Source organism: Podarcis filfolensis (genome assembly GCF_964270895.1).
Source record: "Podarcis filfolensis genome assembly, chromosome: 3".
Lineage (NCBI taxonomy): Eukaryota > Metazoa > Chordata > Lepidosauria > Squamata > Lacertidae > Podarcis > Podarcis filfolensis.
Window position 1 is genome coordinate 35095292 of NC_139606.1, and position 20509 is coordinate 35115800.

Genomic DNA, 20509 nt, shown 5'->3' on the forward strand with positions numbered 1-20509 from the left:
AACTTGAGTGCACAATACTCTCTTCAGCTGCAATGTGCATTTTATTTTTGAACCTCTTCCTTCAAAGCCTTCAAAACAAGGTCCATTCTATTGCGCAGTTCAAAGAAGCGCTGAAATGCTGGAGTAATAAATTTAACCAAGAAGGATAAGGGACCTGACGGACACTGCAAAGGAAAATTTAATAATGGGTGATGTATCTTCACTGCAATCAATATTATTCAGATGGCTCTGTATTATAGCATCATGTTTCCCCTGGTGACTTGCATCTGAGCACTCAGCAGTATTGTTAGCTTTATGGTGTTTTGGATGCTGTCACTTTTGTTGTAAATTTGTAGTAGTCACCTACCAGTAATCCCAGCTTATTCATTCAGTGATTCCTAGATTTGGTATCTGACAGAGGGGAATGGAGGGGTGGGGAGAAAGGAAGCTGTTTTGAATAAATGAGAAATATATATAATCTCCTTTCATGGCCTTTTGTTTTGTTTTGTTTTCCCCTATTACCTCCATTTGCTTAATGGATACATTTTTTATTTGACGCAAAAGAAGATCATTGGACACAGTAGGCCAAGTTTGCATGACGCTATGATCAACCTATTATAGTATTGTTAGACCCACTGATTTTAATTTAAGAACTTTGCTGATTGAGTAAGAATGAATATTTTGAAGGAAATTCTCTATCTGTATCAGGGATAGGGAACCTGTGGCCCTCTAAATGTTGCTGGATAACTCGCATCATCCCTTACCATTTACCCTGGTGACAACAACACCTTAAGGGCTACAGTTTCCCCTTCCTTGACTGTTACTGTGGATGCACCTTGGCATTTCAACCAGATTTTAGGGCTGAGCCCTGAATTAAAATTACACATTTTATGCAGGCCACTTAAGCTTGAACCCAAAGACAACTCTGGTCACATGCAAAAGATGCTACTTAACCCATGAAGAGTTGTGTCAGAATATGGACAGAGGTATGTATCTGAAAGCACACCCTATCGAAAATAATATTATGCAGCTATATGGCATCTACATTCAGACACACATTCAGCTGGCATCTCAGTGCATGTCCAGCAGATGCTCAGAGTTCCTGCTGGGGTAAGTGATACATGCATGGATGCCAGATTTCATTCATGGATCTCCTTATTTGGATCAGGTTAAAGGTGCACACTAGGGATGCAGGTGGCGCTGCGATCTAAACCACAGAGCCTAGGGCTTGCCGATCAGAAGGTCGGTGGTTCGAATCCCCGTGACAGGGTGAGCTCCCGTTGTTCGGTCCCTGCTCCTGCCAACCTAGCAGTTCAAAAGCACGTCAAAATGCAAGTAGATAAATAGGTACTGCTCTGGTGGAAAGGTAAACAGCGTTTCTGTGTGCTGCTCTGGTTCGCCAGAAGCGGCTTTGTCATGCTGGCCACATGACCCGGAAGCTGTACGCTGGCTCCCTCGGCCAGTAAAGTGAGATGCGCACCGCAACCCCAGAGTCGGCCACGACTGGACCTAATGGTCAGGGGTCCCTTTACTTTACCCTTTAAAGATGCACACTAAGCTTTAAGATCTTCCTTCCTTCTTTAGTATTCTGCCCTTTTGTTCACACAGAGCAACTGATAGCGATAAGAAATAACATGCAGTTAGGCTTGGAGATTTTAGTAGGCTGGGTTTCATGTTAACAGCTATACTGAACAAAACACAAAATGCACTCAAGCTAGGGAGGAGAAAACGCTTTGGGTTGTGAGCTGGCTAAAATTAGGGTGTATGTCTTGTGCTGCTGTCATCATGGGTTGTATCCAGTGGTGGCTTTGTGCCAGGGGAAAGCACTTCTGCTTGTGTAAGGTGAAGCACCCTAGTTTTGCCTATGCCTCCCTGCACCCCCCCCAAAAAAAGCTGTTCCTGAAGGTTGAGGAATCTTCTGGAACAGAACAGTACTGTACATGGTGTGAAGGGCTGTGGTAGGTAGGAGTGACTGGGGTAAATCAGGTGCCCTGACTTATATTAAGGGAAGTGCTTTCTGCTAAGGCAAAGCTATCATTGGATACAGCCAGTGCTGTTTTTTTCAGGCAGAACTCACCGGAACTCAGTTCCAGCACCTCTCAGGTGGGCACCATTGCCATTCTAAGAGAACGAGGGAGGTGTTCATGGTGAATTCTGGCACCTCTTTTTCTAGAAAAACAGCGCTGGATCCAGCCCTATCCTTAGGTGATAATAGCAAGAGGCAAACAAAATATGAAGTATTTATTTACCATTATCTGTTACTAATTCCTGTTTCTACTTTGTGCTGAATAACTCATGAGCTACACACACACACACACACACACACACACACACACAGAGAGAGAGAGAGAGAGAGAGAGAGAGAGAGAGAGAGAGCCATGTCTCTTTGAAGCACTATCACTTGCAAGACAGAATGCAAGGCAACGCTTTGAAATATGCGCTAGTAATTTGAAGTACATAAAATCTCAGGAAAAGGAGAATTGAGACGTTTCTGCTAGGCCAAGGAGATTGTAAAAGAATATCATTTTGTACACAGCAGCTTGGTGCTGACCAAGTTAGCCTAGAAATTGGCCTCATCCATTTCTGTAGGACCTACTCCAGCGGTAGTTTGTTTAGGGTTGCATCCTTAACCATTTTTACTGTTAACTAAAGAGCAGGCATCCTGCAGTGAGAGAAGAAAGAGAAGCCTAATTAGAGGAAACAAAGAAAAATCAGCTTGCATTACACCCTATGGCCCTGGATTTGCTGTGATGGTAGAGGCATGCTGAAGCACAGAAAATTTTTAGAAGTGGAGATGTGAAGTAATTAAAAATTAGCAGCAATGCTCAGCTGTTTCTTTCTCTTCTTGCTCTAATCAGCCATCTCCTTATTTCTCCAGTCCTTTTGTTCGTTCTGGGAGATATCTCATTAACCGACTGCAATAAGCATCCATAAAGAAACAGTGGAGGAAATTAGGAGAGGCAAAAAGAGAAATGCGCCAAGGAGGAAACGCGAGAGCAATGGAGTGATAGAGGCAGACGAGGGAGAAGAGTTCAGTGCAATGGCAAATGGAATGGAGATGATGAGCAGAAAAGTTCTAAATGAAAATCAAATGGAAAAGTGAGGAAAGTTATAAAAATGCAAATGTAAGAGGTTTGGGGGGCCCCCACTCCTTCCTAAAGCAAGAAACCCTCAAATATATATATATATAATTTTGACTTCTACATTATGGTGGTTCCCCCCCCCCCCAAAGCTTAATAGGCAACTCTAGAAGATTTCCATTACATTTTGATTAATTAAATATAATAGATAAAAGCAGCTGCCAATAAGAATTTTAAATGACCTGCCAGTTAATTCCTTTAATTTCAAATGATGGAAGCAGGTTTCATTTAACATTTCTAACCTTTGGCGGAAGCTACAGCTGCAAATGATTTCTATTACTGCGGCGCTAACCTCTCCGGCACAGTGTGTGCTTTATGCATGCATATATTTTGTACAAAAATAATCACAACGGCAATTCCTATCAGACAGATGCTGCCAAAGATACAAATCAGGGCTGAAATTATAGTCCTTTTGAAACATTGTGATTAGACTGGTGACATTAAGTGCTTTTGAGCATTCTATTTTAAGAGGTAAAAGTAAATTACTTTTTCCTTTAAATTCCTTTAATGTGTAAATTAAAGGTTATTAATCCTTCTTTATTTAGCTATTAGCTATATACCTTCGGGTCTCTCTTTTTTTAAAAAAGTGAAGCCTTTGAAAATTGCACAGAAATATATTGGTCTGATGAACATTGAATTTGAAAGGCTCCATTTTCTACATCTTAATTGTATCTGCTAGTCCGCTAGTCTGGTGGGGGAACCATGTGCAGCAGCTTGACCTCCTTGGAGGAAAATGGGATATATATGCAATAGTAATAAATAATAAGGAGCAAAAAACGGAGTGTACTGATGAACATGCAGACAATGTGAGCTAATTTTGGCTCAGTCCTAATCAGTTCCAAGTCACCCAGTAAGGCAGAACTGCAACATTAGCTCCCATGGCTGCTGCTTACTGGGAGACAGATGGGGAGGGGACAAGCGGTAGGGAGGTCAGTGTGATGTGGACTTTCCAGCAGAACCAATCTAATGCTCCTGCCATTGTGTCTGCACCTTGCTGACCTCCCCACTGCCACTTCTCTCCTTCTCTCCACTCTAGTTAAGAGACAGTACCGCCACTCCTGGGAAACTAGCACTGTGATTTCATTCCATATGGACAACCTACTTCTGGTCTTAATATACATATGTAGCTGAAATACTGAAGTTTCATTGGGCTACACCTTGCGTTAATCCATAAAATACATCTTCCTGCAACAATAATTTACATTTTGTATGAACACTCAGTTAAAGTGAATAAAATCACCCCGTATGAAATGACAGCAGTATGTGGGGGGGGGGGGAGAAATCCAACATTTTTCTTCTTTCAAATTAACTACTGATAGTTTGACATTTTATAAGCATTTGCCAAAGGAACCCTTCACTAGGGTTGCCATATTTCACTAGGGTTGCCATATTTGGAAGACTTCTGACATGGGTTGCCATGCATCCGGATTCCGACTGCCACATGGCAGGCCTACTTTCACACTCTGTCATCAAGTAGCTACTATCTAGGAAAATAAGTCACTTCCATCTAGTCCAGTGCAACATCTGTGCTAATAATGAATCAGGGAGATCCCCTTTTTATGATGTCGTAACAAAATAGAGCCCCTACCCCATTAATTGTTGTTCTAAGAGAACCTATCTGTACCCAGAGACTATCCATACCTTTATTCAGCAGAGAGCAATTTAGGTCCAAAGCATCTCCCTCACATTAATAAGAGATGTTGGGGATACTCCAGTTCCTTCTCTTTGATTTAAATGGCAGTGACTAATGGCATATTCCTTCTCTACATGAATAGTCACAGGTGTTGTCCCAAGTGGTTTATTCTTCACTGATTGGTTGGTTCCTGCCACTCTCTCTCCAAACCTTAACACTTCCTGGGACCCAACATGAAAGCAGCTAGATTTGGGGGAAATCACTGTCTTCATCTTTGCTGGCCCAAGGAACTCTTCCCTCTTACCTTATGATACCTGATGTGCCTGCAAGCCAGAATATTTTGTTGCGTACACCTAAGTAGCTACTTTAGGAATTACAGTGGTACCTCGGCCAAAGTGTTCATAATTATTGTAACAGAAGAGTATCACAGGGTCAAGTAGTCCAACAGGTAGTGACTAGTGAACTCAAGGAGTCCACTTTTCTACTCACAAGGGATCCCCACAGCTCTGCAGTGAGCCCAGCTCAGAGTTAGGGAATAAGTGGACCTGTGATCTAAACCACTGAGCCTCTTGGGCTTGCCAATCAGGAGGTCGGCGGTTCGAATCCCCATGACAGGGTGAGCTCCCGTTGCTCTGTCCCAGCTCCTGCCAACTTAGCAGTTCGAAAGCACACTAGTGCAAGTAGATAAATAGGTACCGCTGCAGTGGGAAGGTAAATGGTGTTTCCGTGCACTCTGGTTTCCATCATGGTGTTCATTTAGTCATGCTGGCCACACGACCCAGAAAGCTGTCTGTGAACAAATGTCGGCTCCCTCAGCCTGAAAGCGAGATGAACGCCGCAATCCCATAGCAAACTTTGACTAGACTTAACTGTCCAGGGGTCCTTTACCTTTACCTTACTACTGTATAAGTCACAAACAGGGTGTTTAGTTCCAGCTGGTTCTTCAGACAGTGCAGTACATATCTGATATATCACGTGTGTCTTCTTCAGTGTATGACGGACACTGATATAAAAAATGACTCACTTTTTAGGAGTACCATCTGGGGAATTCATAATCTAGGAAGGTTAACTTTCAGTATATATTTTTGGATCCTTGCGTCCATATACATATACTGTGGTAACTCGGTTTAAGAACAGCCCTGTTTACGAACAAATGGGTTTACGAACTCCGCAAAACTGGAAGTAGTGTCCCGGTTTGTGAACTTTACCTTGGTCTAAGAACAGAATCCGAATGGTGGAAGGGCACCAGATGCGGGAGGCCTCATCTGGGAAAGCGTGCCTTGGTTTAAGAATGGTTTTGGTTTCAGAATGGACTTCCGGAATGGATTAAGTTCGTAAACCGAGGTACCACTGTAGAATGAATGAAAGAAAGAAATACCAGTCCATTCCATTCTGAAAAATTAAAGACCAGAGATAATTTCTTAATATACAGATTAAAAGTGTGAAGGGTTATAAGTAACATGAGTGCTACTTAGAACAGCCCCAAGGGGAATGATTTAACCAGTACGTTCCATCAGCAGAAGCCCTCACCAAGAACTTCTGCTTGCATGATGGGGTGTTCCCCTCTCTCCTCAACTGTGTGTCCTCATGCACACACACACCCAGAATAGTGCATGGGGTGGGGAAAGGGGAGAGTTCAATCTGGGAAGCCAAAATCCTTGCACTGATGGAACGATCAGAAGAGTGCAACGTTGAATGACCTCCATTGAAATTAATGGACCTAATGGACTTAGGTTCATTAATTTAAATGGCTCTACTCTGAGTATAACTACCCACTAAACCACATGACCCTAACTGGGGAGGACAAAAACTGTGCTTTAAATTTTCTTTCAAAAATTTCTTACACTCTCAATATCACCTTGCTGAGATTCTCCATTCTTTGAACAATTGCCTGGCTTTCCAGGTTGAAAGACAGTGTTACTAATGAAAGTAGAAACTGAATTGTAAAGGTACTTTCACATCAGACTGAAATTTGACACATATGCCTAATCATATGTAGAATCATAGCGTTGGAAGGGACGCTAAGTATCATCTAGTCCAATCGCCTGCAATGCAGGATCCATATGGGATCAAACCTGCAACCTTTGCATTATCAGCACCATGCTCTAACTGTAGTTACAAAAAAATTTCTGAACAGTAAGAGATTTTAGACCAACTTCATAACACATTCCAGCACAGGACAACCAAAGAAACAGAATGTGGGACTGTGGGAAACTTACACTGGTGGGAGGGGAAGTTTGCAGCGGCAGCCAGGAATGTATCTTTCTATATTTGCAGAGTGTGCGCTGGATTTCCTAGTTAATGTGTGCTTTTCTGTTACTCATTTTATGAAACATTTCAGATGACCCATTCAATGACAGGAATCCTCTATATGTACAAATTTTACACAAAAAAGAAAAGGAAAAGGAAAAGACCTGCAAGAAATACTAAGTTCCGAATGCATTTTGATAGCCCCTTAATTGAGGGAAAATGCTCATCTTGTGATTTCGTGAAAATGGCTCAACAAAAAAATACAAAAGTTTTCTTGAGATTACTGCAGGATGCTGATTTTTGTTGAGCCATTTTCATGGAAAGAGTAACATGAATATTTTCCTTTACAAAGAAAATTTTACTATCTAACCACACTGGGAACTCACATGTCAGCTGTGTGTGTGTGTGTGTGTGTGTGTGTGTGTGTGTGTGTACATTTCTACAATGTTTTCTCTTTCCCACAGTTCTGACCTCCTTTTTTGCTTGCAAAACTTTTACTTGCTTTGTTTTGGGGCTAGACTGGTTATTAATTTACAGTATCCTTTTTAAAGATTATATAACTTGCTGCAGAAAGGGGTTTATTCATTAAACTTTAAAAGGAGATCAGCAACAAATGTCACCATGTGGAGGGCTCATGTTCAGGTTGCCAACCAACCAACCAACCAACCTACCAGGTATCTAGTCATACTTCCAGGATATTCCAATCCATTTCCTCAACCCGAGTTGTTTTTCTAGACTATTTATATGTGTGAGTTTTATTCCTAAAGACCTTGGAGTCCTCCCAAGCCTGTCCATACCTCCTTCTTGTTCTCAGATGCTGCTGTTTTGCCTGCACAAGGAACATCACTCAGGGACCGATTTCACTAATTAGTATAGAAGATTTCTGAGAAACTGCTTGAAGGTTTGGCATTTATAAGTGGCATTATACATTATTAGTTAAACAAGGGCAAAGAAACATTAAGAGGTAATAAGGTAGCTCAAGGTCTTCAGATGATGGTAAGGAAAACATTAAGGGAATCCTTGATTCCCAGAACAACTAGTTATAAAGTTTCTTGGTCCAGGCAGCAACATCCCTTGCACAGCCTTGAGAATGTGCAATGTGTAGTATTTATTCATACAATGCCCACACCTGGCATTTCAATGCCTGAAAGTTCTTGCAGAATAGCAGGGGGTAATATTCTAGGCTGAAATAATGATGGCAGAGATGCAGCAGAGTCCTTCCTTGTACTGCACAGTTCAGTGCCTTTCTCTCTCTGTCAGTGCCTCCCATGCTGCAAAGCCCTGTGATTTATGCAGCTTGCCAAGGAGTGCACTGTAGCATCACTTCCACTCCTGAGGGACTGAAGCACATTCCTCACCCGGGAAGTTATACCCCCTCCCATGCCCTTGCATGGCCCACTAGTAGCTCTGACAAGATGTATCATGTCAGTTCAAGAATTTCAGGAATTCAGTTTGGTGGAGGGGTGGAAGGAATACACACACACACAGAGAGAGAGAGAGAGAGAGAGAGAGAGAGAGAGAGAGAGAGCGAGAGAGAGAGAGAGACTCAGACACACACAGAGAGGCAAACACTTTCAAATGTAGCTCTGGTCATTTCCCCCCCTCTCATGCTTCTTCATAGGTGAAGGAAGAATGTCTTCTCAAAAGAGGAGTGTGCTATATAATTGTCTGTGTGTGTGTGTGTGTGTGTGTGTGTGTGTTGTCCTTCTGCAATCTCCCATTTACTACTCTTTTGCCAAAGTAGCAAATTGATTCCAGTCATAGCATTTATTTGACTTTCTCTGTGGTAAGTAGTTTCAGAACAACATTAATACTGAAATCTCCTTTGGCTAAAGGCCTAGTGAGGGGAAACCAGACAGTATAACCAGCATTTCCTCAAGTTGTTATGGTTAGCTTGAGAATGGAAATGTTGCAAGAGATAAAAGGTACAAATGCACAACAACTGCAGACATTGGGCATTCACAGGCTCATCTGCTTATTAAATTTCCCCACTAGAAATACATAGACCTAACTATTGCAGGGCTATACAAACAGCCACCCCAACCCAAAGCTCTGTGGATCTCCAAGATCTCCAAAGCTCTGCAAGCAAGGGCTGCTCCAAGTCACTTTATTCTTGGATACAACTACAACACTTGAATTTAAAAGTGGTTATTATTGGCATCCAGGAAGCTGTGTTTACTCTGTGCCATATATATATATATATATATATATATATATATATACACACACACCTTAAACTCAGTCCAGAAACAACTGTGCCACCTCCTAATAAAATATAAAATATGGCCAGTTTAATTGTAGATGTTATGAAAATTTTAATCAAAATTTACTCTAGATCAGAAGTAGCCAGTGTGTGGATTACAACTTCCATCATCCCCAATGGATGGCTATGTTGGCTGAGGGTGATTGGAGTTGTAGTCCAAAACATCTGGAGGGCACCACATTGGCCGGCTGTGATCTATATATTCTTTTCTTGTTATCACCTTCCTTGCAGTTTAGCTTTTTATGCAACTCACAAATCAATATGCAAATGCAGAAGGTCACTTGAATTGTTCCATAAAATGCAACAATTACATAACTCGCTGTAGGTGAGAAAGTATAATGCAGTGGTTTTCAAACTTCAAGCATCGGAAGCTTTGCAGGAGTTCCTTGAAAGATGAAAAGCATTTTGAATGACATTGCCAGAGTAGTGGTGGTCAGTCCACTGTACAGCCACAGTAGTGTTGGGCATGTTTTAGGCTACACACTCAGCTTGGTTGGGCTGATGGCAAAGCTTTCTAGACATTTCTAGGGCTCCATGCAAACTGAAAATGCACCCCAGAGTGAGTCCCAGACACCAATGAGTTTCACAGCAGACTGAAAGAGTTCCCTGGTAGTAGGTATTTTGAAAACCACCACCATTGCCAGGTAAGCCAGGCAAGTCTATTCAGCCAAACAGAATATCACTTGAGCTCATACTTTCCTCTCTGTCATATAGTGCATGTCAGGGAATTGCCATCAGCTCAGAGGCGAGAGATGGAAGGGCAGTTGTGTTATAGGGAGCCTCCAAAAATCTTGCAAAGCAGTTCCTCATCCGGTGAAGAGGAAAGCCCCACCTCCAGTGGAGAAGAGGTGCAGGGACCAGAGGATGCTAAGGAGAGCCTTAACACTGAGCCTGAGCAAACCGGAGAGGCGGGGAGCACACCCCTGCCAGAGCCCATTCTGTGCAGTAGGCTTTAGCACAGGGAGGGGCGGAAAAGGCTGGGGGTGACGCGACTTTTATGCTGGGGGATGTACAAAAACCGACCACTCCCGGATTCTGCTAGTGATTGAGCCAGACATGAACTTACGACGCTCTTCACTGTAAACAGTTTGCACCAAGAATAAAGCCTGGAAAAGACAGGTCGGAGTCTTGCCTGGTTACTCTCGAGCAATCACACCAGCAGCTAACAGTGCAGGAAGGGTAGCAAATGTGGTACCCTTCATATATTGTTTGACAATTGTCAGGGGAAGATGAGATCTGGAATTCAGCAAGATCTGATGGGTACTGCATTTGCTACCCCTAAAGTACAGCAATACCCACTGGCTGCAAAATCCTCTCAGAATAACTTGGCACACTAGCTCTGCTTCTGTGCGAGGAATTCTGAACTGCTCTACCTGCTTTCATGATCTCACTTTGATGATGCACTTTCATGATGCCCTTTGTGTGGATGGCGGCTTTCCTTGCATAGCAGCTGCTGCTATTCTGGAACAATATCCTTGGTTAACTGCTGGCACTAGGGAACCAACACTGCAAGCTGTGGCATTGATGCAGCTGCCCTTTTAACTGTAGAAAACACATTATGACTTGAGTTGATAAGTCAGATCAGGGCCAGCCCTGCCACACAACAAGGTAAAGGAATCTGCTTCAGGGGGTGAGATGAGAGAAGCATTAAATCAGCAGGGAGGAACCTCTGTCCAATGGGCCCAATCAGGCCCAGTAGACCTTAACATTCAGTCCTAGAGGCCATTATGGCCAAGTGACTCTTGCTTGCCCTACACCATACATCATATATGATGTCAGATGTAGGGCAGGTAAAAACATGGCTCCCTGCCTTTGCCCACATGCTTTGACTCTATAGTACTTTCCAGTGAATGGCAGGTGGGCAGCCCTACCTACCAGTCAAGATAGCCTGCAGGGCTTGGGGGACTGAAGCATCCATCCTGCTGACTTGAAGGCAGACATGCACTAGTTGAAGGCAAGACTTGGCGTCTGAATGGTGCAGCAAGTGTTCAATATGTTAATCCTAACCAGGCAATGGAGAAGCACTCTCAGGCAACAAAATGTATCGCTTTCTGGATATAAGAGTATGTATGCTGACTTAAACGATGCATGCAATTATCATGGCAAAATAAATAAAATAGGATTTACTATCAGATTTCTTCCCATTTCTTCCAATGAAATAAATGAGACTGTTTCACAAGTGTGTACTGTATAAGATTAGGGATGGGGTCCACTGTTGGCTCAACCCTTTCCAATTTCTGATGGACCATCTAATGCCTGATGTTGGTTGGGATTCTTTCAAAGGATACTGCATTAGATGGATCTAGCAAGGCACTTCTTATGTTTTCAAGACAGAGTGCATAGTCCAGATTACTGAACACTGAGTCATTAAGTGAACCTGAATATACATGCTTGCTTTGTAAATTTTAAACACATCATTGGACTGCAGGGACCAATGTTAAACCACAAAGCCAGCGAGTCTGAACTTAGGGTATAACTAGTTTACAACAGCAAAAAGCTTTTCTATGCAAGGAGCAAACCTTTCCCTATTAAAATGCATGGTCCAAAAGGAACACAGGAAGCTGCCTTGTACCTAGCTGGCATTTTTCTGCCAAGCCCAGTATCATCTTCTCTGACTAGCAACAGCTCTCCAAGGGCTACTACCTGGTACTTTTTTAAAAAAACTGGGTTTAAATGTGGGACCGTCTGAGCTGCTCTCCTTGCAATCTACTGTGGCATGGAGCTGTACAAAACACTCTGTCCTTTTTGCTGAAACTGAATAACCCAGATCTGCTCCTAGAATTTGTCCCCAGTCAATAATTAATCAAGAATGAAATCCCATATTCATACTTATCATTCTTTGTTGCTTTTGATTTCATAGAAACTAAAGCAGAACTAAAAGATTCAAGATGTTGGTGCATTATTTAAGTCATCTGTTATAAAATATTAGGACTAGATTATACATATGTGTTCTTCCATCACTTGAAGAAACACCAAGCAATCATTTGCATGAATGAGTACATTACCACCAAGAAGTACCCCAGTCCTAAGCAAGATGGCTAGCTATTTATTGAAGCAAGATCCCTTCCTGTCTGTAACACACGAAAAAGAGCAAAAACTCAGAAATCCACTTACACTGAATTAATGTCATCAACAGTTAATGAATTATAAAGTAAACTTACATTTCAATAAGTTGATCTTTGTTCCAAGCCCTGCACAGACAATATCAGTTAATAAATTATCCTTGCAGCTAAGGCTAAAGATAATTATAACCATCCACAAATAAATAGCAGTGGGTCACTGGATTAAGCAATAACCTTTCTCTTTGAGAAGAAAGGCATACTCTTCATAACAGTGTACCTTGCAGTTGAAAATAATTTGCATGCAGTGACCTTATCACAGCCTCTTGATTCCCAGCAGAAGTATATATTAATGAGTCAAGCAAACTTTATGTGGCATGCAATTCTCTAGCTCTGAGTACTGTAATAGAATTATATTCAAGAAGAAAGAATTATTTTCAAGAAGAAAATAATGTTAAAAGTTGTGGTTTTTTTTTAATTTTACATCTAGGGCAAAAGTGGGCAATGTTTTGAAGTTTTCAGGACCTCATTCCCTCAGGGGAACATGATCAAAAGCTTGCATACCAATGGTAGGGAGGGCTAGAGCTGGTGATGGGCTGTGCTAAACCAAAAAACGAGTGAGGCCTTATCCACACACCTACCCTACAACCATGTATGCATGTCCAGTCACACATTCCATCCATTCATCACTGTTGCTTTGTCTCTTTCATACCTCCATCCATCCATTCACACAAAAACACATAAACATGCACCACATTCATTCATTCATCAACCATTCATTCTTCATAGGGCTTGTATTGTACAGTTGTAACAAGGCTGTGAAACTAAGAAAACATGGGTGCAGAAGAGCTGGCTTTTTGTTATATATGCTCATTTCAAGCCTAGAAAGGTATTTATAAGCATAAGCTCACGTGAAGATCCTCTAGGACTTTTGATAAGCCTAAAGAAATGGATGTAAATATCTGCAGGAAGATTGTTTTTCGCAATTACTGCATAGGGCGTCCACTGCACAGGGAAGGCGGAAAGCATGAACAGAGTGCAAAGGGAACACATGGATATCAAAGATGCATATTATCTTCCTGCAGTAAGAGAAATGGGGGGGGTGTATATGTATTTCATCCAGCTTCAGCTTTGACTTGGAAGCATGAAGTGATGAATCACTCACACTTCCTTTTCCTTTGCAAAGGTGGAATCTGATCTCAAATAATAACACCCAAGCTTCTTTGTCTAAATATGAACTTCTCTATGGCTTTAGTCAAAAAGCTAGACATTGGGAGGAATTTAACACCACACTAAGGCGATTGCTCCACGAGGACAAGCATTATGGCTTGCTGAATGGAGCGATTCATCCTCTCCTCCCCCTTCTTTTCCCTGATCCTCCTACAGCCAATTTTATTTTTTTTTGGGGGGGGGAGGGTTGCGTGGGTGGAGAAAAGGTGGGGAACATCCCATGCACAGAAGCAGAAGTCACTGTACTTTCACTGACGTGACTCATTGGTTTAATCCCACCCCTGAACTCAACATGGCATCCATAAGATTCCCAGGCGGTCTCCCATCTATATGCACTAGACCCGGACCTACATTTTCCATTGCCTAAAGCTGTAATACAGAAGGGTCCCTTCGGTGTGCTAAAGAGGTACCTGTGTGATGAAAGGGATATTTGACCTTTCTTCTCTGAGCAGAAGCTCCATGTTGCATCACACACACTGTTACTGATATGGCTGAGTTTTAAAAGCAGCTGGCCATGCACACAGAAAAACAAGTGAAAGAGGATTGGTAAAGAGAGAGAGAGAGAGAGAGAGAGAGAGAGAGAGAGAGAGAGAGAGAGAGAAAGAGAAGGAGTACCAGGAGGAGAGAAAGAGAGTGACCCTATACATCTTTGGCTCTGCTCACGTGCACCTTGAGGTCCAGCCTCACCCACATTTGACACCACCAGTATGCTGCCCCTGGCGATTACCTTAAAGGACTACAGTGCTAAACATTAAAAAGTTTGCTCAACTCTGTCCTAGAACATGGCTTGTTCCTTTTGAGCACAGCTGCTCACTGAGAGGATATTATCTGCAAATTCTTCATGAGTGTTCAGATCTCTTTCTTTCAGAGTCACAGCACATCTAATTTAGAATCCAGCAGTGACCACGGAGAGATCAAATTCTCCTCCCCCCACCCTGCAATCTGCATAACTTTGCATTTTCAGCTGTGTTTTCTAATCACGGTAAATTGTGATGTAAAAACACAATTAAAATAGAGAAGGCAAACTGCCACAAACAATAGAAAGTGGAACTGCAGATTCCAGTGAGTCATGCGGACAGTGTCACACATGTCAGGAATCACCAAGCTGTTTTTTTTCTTTCCCATTCATGTTTTCAGATTGGTCCCTCCCACTTTGCTTACTTGCGTTCGCTCAAAAATGACATAATGTTTGCCCTACAGTGCCCAACATAAAAATCTGAATTAGTTGCCCCAAGTTCTACGGTAATAATAATAAAATATGGCACATAAAATAAGCAGTTTAAATATCCCATTGCTGGGTATTTAAATATCTTTATAGCCACTGGAAACTACGTGGTTGAATGATGTACAATGATCTCTTACCTGCCACCTAGAAAGGTTAACTGCAGAATACTGTACAGTTAATTCTGGTAACAATGAACTTAGAAGGATCAGTAATTATGCTGCCTGTTGCAACAGGTGGCCGCATGATGTGATCCAATTAGTATGGAGAAATTCTCTTTTAGGATTTGAGATTTTACAGCGTCTGAATATTTCCCCTGCTTCTGCTCATCTGTAATCACATATAAAGGATTTAAAGATGATACTGATTCAGGGAAGAAAGAACAGGCTCTAGGAAGTTTGCTTTTGTGGTGAGACCATTAGACCCTGGGCTTGCCCATATAATGCATGAAAGCTAAGATACAAACATACAGTATGTCTGTACAGAATTCCAAAGGGGCATGTATGCAGCTAATAGTGCAATCCTATACATGTCTCCTCAGGAGCAAGCCCCACTGAATTCAATGGGATTTACACCTAAGTAAGTGTGAATAGGGCTGTAGAATTAACATTTCACAGTATATTTGGTTTCAATAGGAACCAGGACTGCATACTTTGGTTACAGAACAAAGTGGATAAATCAACATTCCCCTGTACACTTTCTACTGAGACTACAACTGCTCAGTTGAGTCGATGCTTAGTCCAAAGTTACTGAGCTGCAGCATCTGGATTCAATGGAAAGCACTCCCAAGAATAGGATTGCAGTCTTATGTCTTTGCACTGTCTGATGCAGGGCCATTCCAAACTTCATAAATTACAAATGGTGTTAAATATTTCCGTATGTTGGATCCTTACCATTAACATAACTGAACTAGAGCTCAGTATTATTGATGCTCGTTTACTTATAAGTGCACCTTTCCTTATTGAAATATAAGTATTAAGGAGGGTGTTAGAACTAGCCATTACAAAAATAAGTTATGCACACTGGACAAGGCATACTAATAGTCATTCCTAGGCTCGGAAGATCTAGCCCCTAAGATAATGCAGAAGTTCTTCCTAATTTAATCAGATATCCTTAACCTAAACTCTCTTTACACATATCCCTAAGAGTTCTGCTTGAGCTTGTCTGACTTTAACCCCCAAGCATTAGCAAGTGACACGAAGAATCACTTTCAAGTTTAAGCCCTGAAACACAAAGAGGACCTTACTTGTGCATTTAATTGAAATACCGGTACATTACTAGTAAAAAGACTTCCTAAGTTGTGATTTAAAAGGCTATCCCTCTATTAGCAAATAATAGCCAACATAGCAGATAGCAATATTATAGTTCCAGTAAAGATGTCATTTTAAAGGCAAGTAATGTTATGAGGGTTTTGAGGGGTGAGGTGGGGGTGAGGAGTAGGCTATATGTGATATCCTTCTAACCCCTGAATCCAGAAAGTGTTAAAACATAAGCCAAGCTAGCTTCCTGTGTTGAGGTGATCACCCAGGTGATTAAGAGAACAAAGGAAAGGGTGCTCTTCTGGCATATATCATAAAGACACCACAGTCTCTGCCCTGCCTCATTCCCAAAAGGAAACACAAACCCTTGGTAAGTGCCTGGAACCCCTGGAATCTCACACCACTCAGAGATTGGGGTGGAATGAAACAGTAATATTGCTGTGTAGTCTCCTATTTGCTGGGCATTTGGATAAATGGTGGTATAAGGTTTATAACCTGCTTCCCAGAAGGCTGCCTGCAAGCAATGGCATTTACCGTTACCCTTCATGTAGTTTGTGCTCTCCTAGGTAGATATGATCGCTACAATGAAAGTTTAATTTCTGTAGTGTTTTCTTTAAAGGAATCTAAAACGTGGCTCTAGAAACCTTGACAGATGGTGTTTTGAGTGATAATGCCAGGTAGCTGGTGGGGATCTCACATTAGCATTCTCTGCAGCTTTCATAGGCAGTTCACCTTAGTCTCTTTTTAATATTCACATATGTTCACCTACAGCATATGGAGTGGAAATGCCATAGCCACAGTTTACTAAAGCTTGTGAGCCGTTCTGAGTTGATTTCTAGCTTTAATAGGAAAGGCAGTTGTGAACATATATTTCATAGACTTACTTTTATTTTTGGCTTTTTAAATAGTTGTATATTTTAATTTCCCACACCCTTATTTCTCTCTCTCTCTTACCCCACCCCTCACTTCTCTTGAGACTCCCACTGTGTCTCAGTACATAGTTCCCCCTGCTGGGAAAAGTGAAAACTACACCCACAACGTTAGAGAGAAAACTTAAATTTATCCCATGGGTGCCAAAGTATCTCCTGCAGAAATGGGTATGGGTTTCCCCCCCTCTATAGAAGAAAAGCAGCTACTATAAGTATATAAAATCCATCATTGATTCACATCAGCATTCCCATTCTCAACAGAAGCACTGCATTATTGTGGTTTGCAAATAAATACTCTGTCATTTAAGAAGACCTGAAGATTCCTCAGCTAAGTAAACGTGTTTAGTGCTTTTAAGCATTGTGAGTTTAGTGCTTTTCAGATTATGAGTGTTTAAACATCAAATTAAGTTGGGACAGAGGTATATGTCCTTGCATGTATTCCTAGATTTCTGTATAGTTGTTTCTATCTAAACATTATCACTAATTATGGAGCGTAATCATCTTTACCTACCAGAGTTTCTTCATACTTTATATCCTCCAATAACGTGCTAAGTAAACAATAATAGTACAGAAATAGAGGATATAAGTAAAGTATACAAACAGTATACAAGTAAAGTGAAACGAAAGCTCAAGGGATAAGTTCAAGGGAGATTTTTCTGGTGATGATACTTTTGTACCTCAGGGTTTTTTTTTGGCACAGATTAATGTGACTAGAACAGTTAGACAAAGGCACAACTTGCAAAGTTTTATTTAGCGACTGACCAGCAATGCTGACAGCTCAAAATGGTGAATCCCACAGCACAACTCCATGATGAACAGAGTCCTGTTCCGTCTCCTAGAAAGACAGGGTGAACCCAACAAGGCAACTACGAACCAAATGAAGTGAAATGAAAGCACTGCTGAATTAAAGACACTGTGATGGGTTTAGCTCTTGCCATATATAGCTGAGCATGAAATTAAAAAGCACACATACACACAGCACAAGACGTAATGAGTTCAAGTGAGACAATAGCATCTTGTTCAAATGAAAGGAGGAACTGTAGCTCTGCCTGCCACAAAAACTCAACTTCAGTTGTTCACTTAACGAGGAGAGAATTCAATATTAACTAGGAGTATGAAAATATATAAAATCTTCTTGTGGAAACACACGCTTTCCATGGAGATGCAGCAACCGTCATGGCTACAGTCCTGGTAGTTATTTATTAAGTGAAAGATACTGGCAACATTTGTATTTGACAATGGGAATGCTCAGTATACTGAGGAGCAGAAGTTGTTTTGTATGCTAGCTCCAAATATCTATTGCAGAGCAAAACCGGGGAGAATCCTGAGTCTTGTCTCTCCCTAAGAGTCTGCCCTTTCTTCCCAGAACATCCACGTCCAACACATTTCACAGCATGCCTAATTGTTGCTTATTCATTTGCAAACTGGACTGACGCTAGAAGAGGGAAGTGGCTCTTCTTCCGGAGTCTTGCCATGAACACAAACTGCCCTACTTGTCCTACAGCATTTCTACAGAAACCTGTCAGCATCTCTGGCTTAACCTTGCACCTTGAAGCAATGCTGCCAGTATACCGTCTCCACTGCTAAGATTACTGTTGCGCACCCGTTCGCATGTCTGTGTCAAGGCGAAGACAGTGTCTGAGGATTTCCTGCCTTTTTTCTAAAGCAAAACTCGACCCCTCTCTCTCCCCTGCACTTTCTGACTTGCCTGAGCACTGCAATCTCTAATGCGATTAAGTCGTTCCCAATCACCCGCTTCTGTCTGGGCAACCGCTGCCTGTATGTAGATCTTAGATCATATCACAGAAAGAGCCGTGCGCTCTCTCCCTCTCTCCCAACAACGGATGTGCATCTGCACGTTTCTTAACCCGTCTCAGTTTGGTTCAAGACAGCAGCGGAGATTAACAGTTCGCTGTAGGCAGCAGCAACGCAGAGAAATGAAACAAGAGAGAAGCAAGAGAGATCTCCGCGTTAAGGGGAGGCGAGCGAAGTCTTACCTTCAGCCAAAAGGCGCATCGCATGAACAAAGGAGGAATCCAAGGTATCTTTCTCTGCCATCAGCTCGGGTAAATATTTCTCCTGTTCCATAGTATGTTCGGCGGCACTTTGGACCGGCTGCCTGCCCGAGGTGGTGCTGGAAAAGGACAGTGGCAGGAGCTTCCCCGGGTGAGATTCGCCTCTCGCCCTCCCCCTTGCTCGTGGCACTTGGGATGGCTCACTTCCCCATGCACCCAAGCGGCGGCAGGTGGAGCACCCCTCGCTCAGTCCCCGCTTCAGGACCCCGGACAGCGCTCCCGCGGCCACCTCCCTCCTGCTCCCCTCCCTCCAGCAGCGCGCGCGTTTGCTCGCCCGTCTGCGTGTGTGCCTCTCCCCCCGCCACTGAGCGCCAGCCTCATACCAGAAGCTTTAACTAGGGAGGTGTGGAAAAGAAGCCTCCCACCCATCTCCCTTCCCTTCACATTGGTGGTCGCAGGCTGGAAGGCGGGGATGCGCGGGGCAGCGCTGCGGTGGGATTGGCTCCCACCCAACCTCGCTGGCTGAAAGGCAGGTTGGGGAGAAGAGACAGGAGCGCTGCTATCTGTGGGGAGGAGAAAGGACCAGGCGCTCCGCTCGCTGTCCAAGGTTCTAAAGCAGGACGAAGGACAGAGCAACCTAGACCCGGCGTCTGAAGCAGCAGCAGACCCAACGCTGGGTTAGAGTCAGGGGCCGAATTGTTTCCCTTGCACCCCCCCCCCCGCCGCCTTCATAAACGCCTGGCAATTCGGTTCTCAGGGAAAGCAATTAGCCTGGTCACCGCATATTTTACTGGTTTGCAGTGCTGCTTGGCTGCTTTTAATACGCACCCAGACACTCTTTGTAACATCCTGCTAGCCAAGAAAGTTGTCACCTCTTGGAGCGTGCTGTGCTCTTAATCACCAATATTTAAGTTTTGCAAGGGGGATCAACCTTAATCATCCCATCTTCTGTCGGGACTGCTGAAAGGTGGTGGTGGTGGGGAGCTGATTGTTATGACTGGTACATCTAAAATAGTGGCAGCGTTGGGGGGGGGGCGGCGGTGGAATACTCATTACAGGCTTGATTCATTGCCCTGTCCTTACTATAAACACCGTACAGCAGCTTGACTCGATCCAGGTAGGTTTTTTATGACTGGAGAGCATAAAAGGGAGAGCGAACATGTTGCCTTCACCAGATGGAGAGAAAGAAAAGTGTCAAGCTGAAAGCTGCAGTCTCCTCCTGGCAGTGTGTGCAAGGAGACAGAAACAGTGCTGGAAATGCTTCCCCATCCGACTAGGGAAAGAAGCCTGATCATAAAATGGGGAATACAATCTCCCTCCATTCTGAGCACAAAAAGAGCATAAGGAGGTAGTAAGATTAAACGTGGGCTTCGTTTTTCACACTGCAAACTACCCTGGATTCAGTTTTCATGAAGGACAGTATAAAGAAATGTTTTAAATGGGGTAAAAGAAAACGTTAGCTGCAAGCCAAAAGGCAGAAAAGTACCAGCCCTTTGGTGGTGCATGGCACTGTTAAAGCACAAGAGGGAA

At 42.8% G+C, this 20509-nt stretch overlaps 1 protein-coding gene across 2 annotated transcripts in view; it reads right to left on the minus strand.

The window, feature by feature from the left end:
• Positions 1–19336, minus strand: part of KHDRBS2 (KH RNA binding domain containing, signal transduction associated 2) — a 336381-nt gene extending 317045 nt beyond the window's left edge. For both annotated transcript variants that reach the window (XM_083607373.1, XM_083607374.1), the window contains exon 1: positions 18962–19336. In XM_083607373.1, the coding sequence (XP_083463499.1) occupies positions 18962–19052 (91 nt within the window). In that variant the 5' untranslated portion in view covers positions 19053–19336. The remainder of the gene's footprint in view (positions 1–18961) is intronic.
• Positions 19337–20509: the final 1173 nt, after the last annotated feature.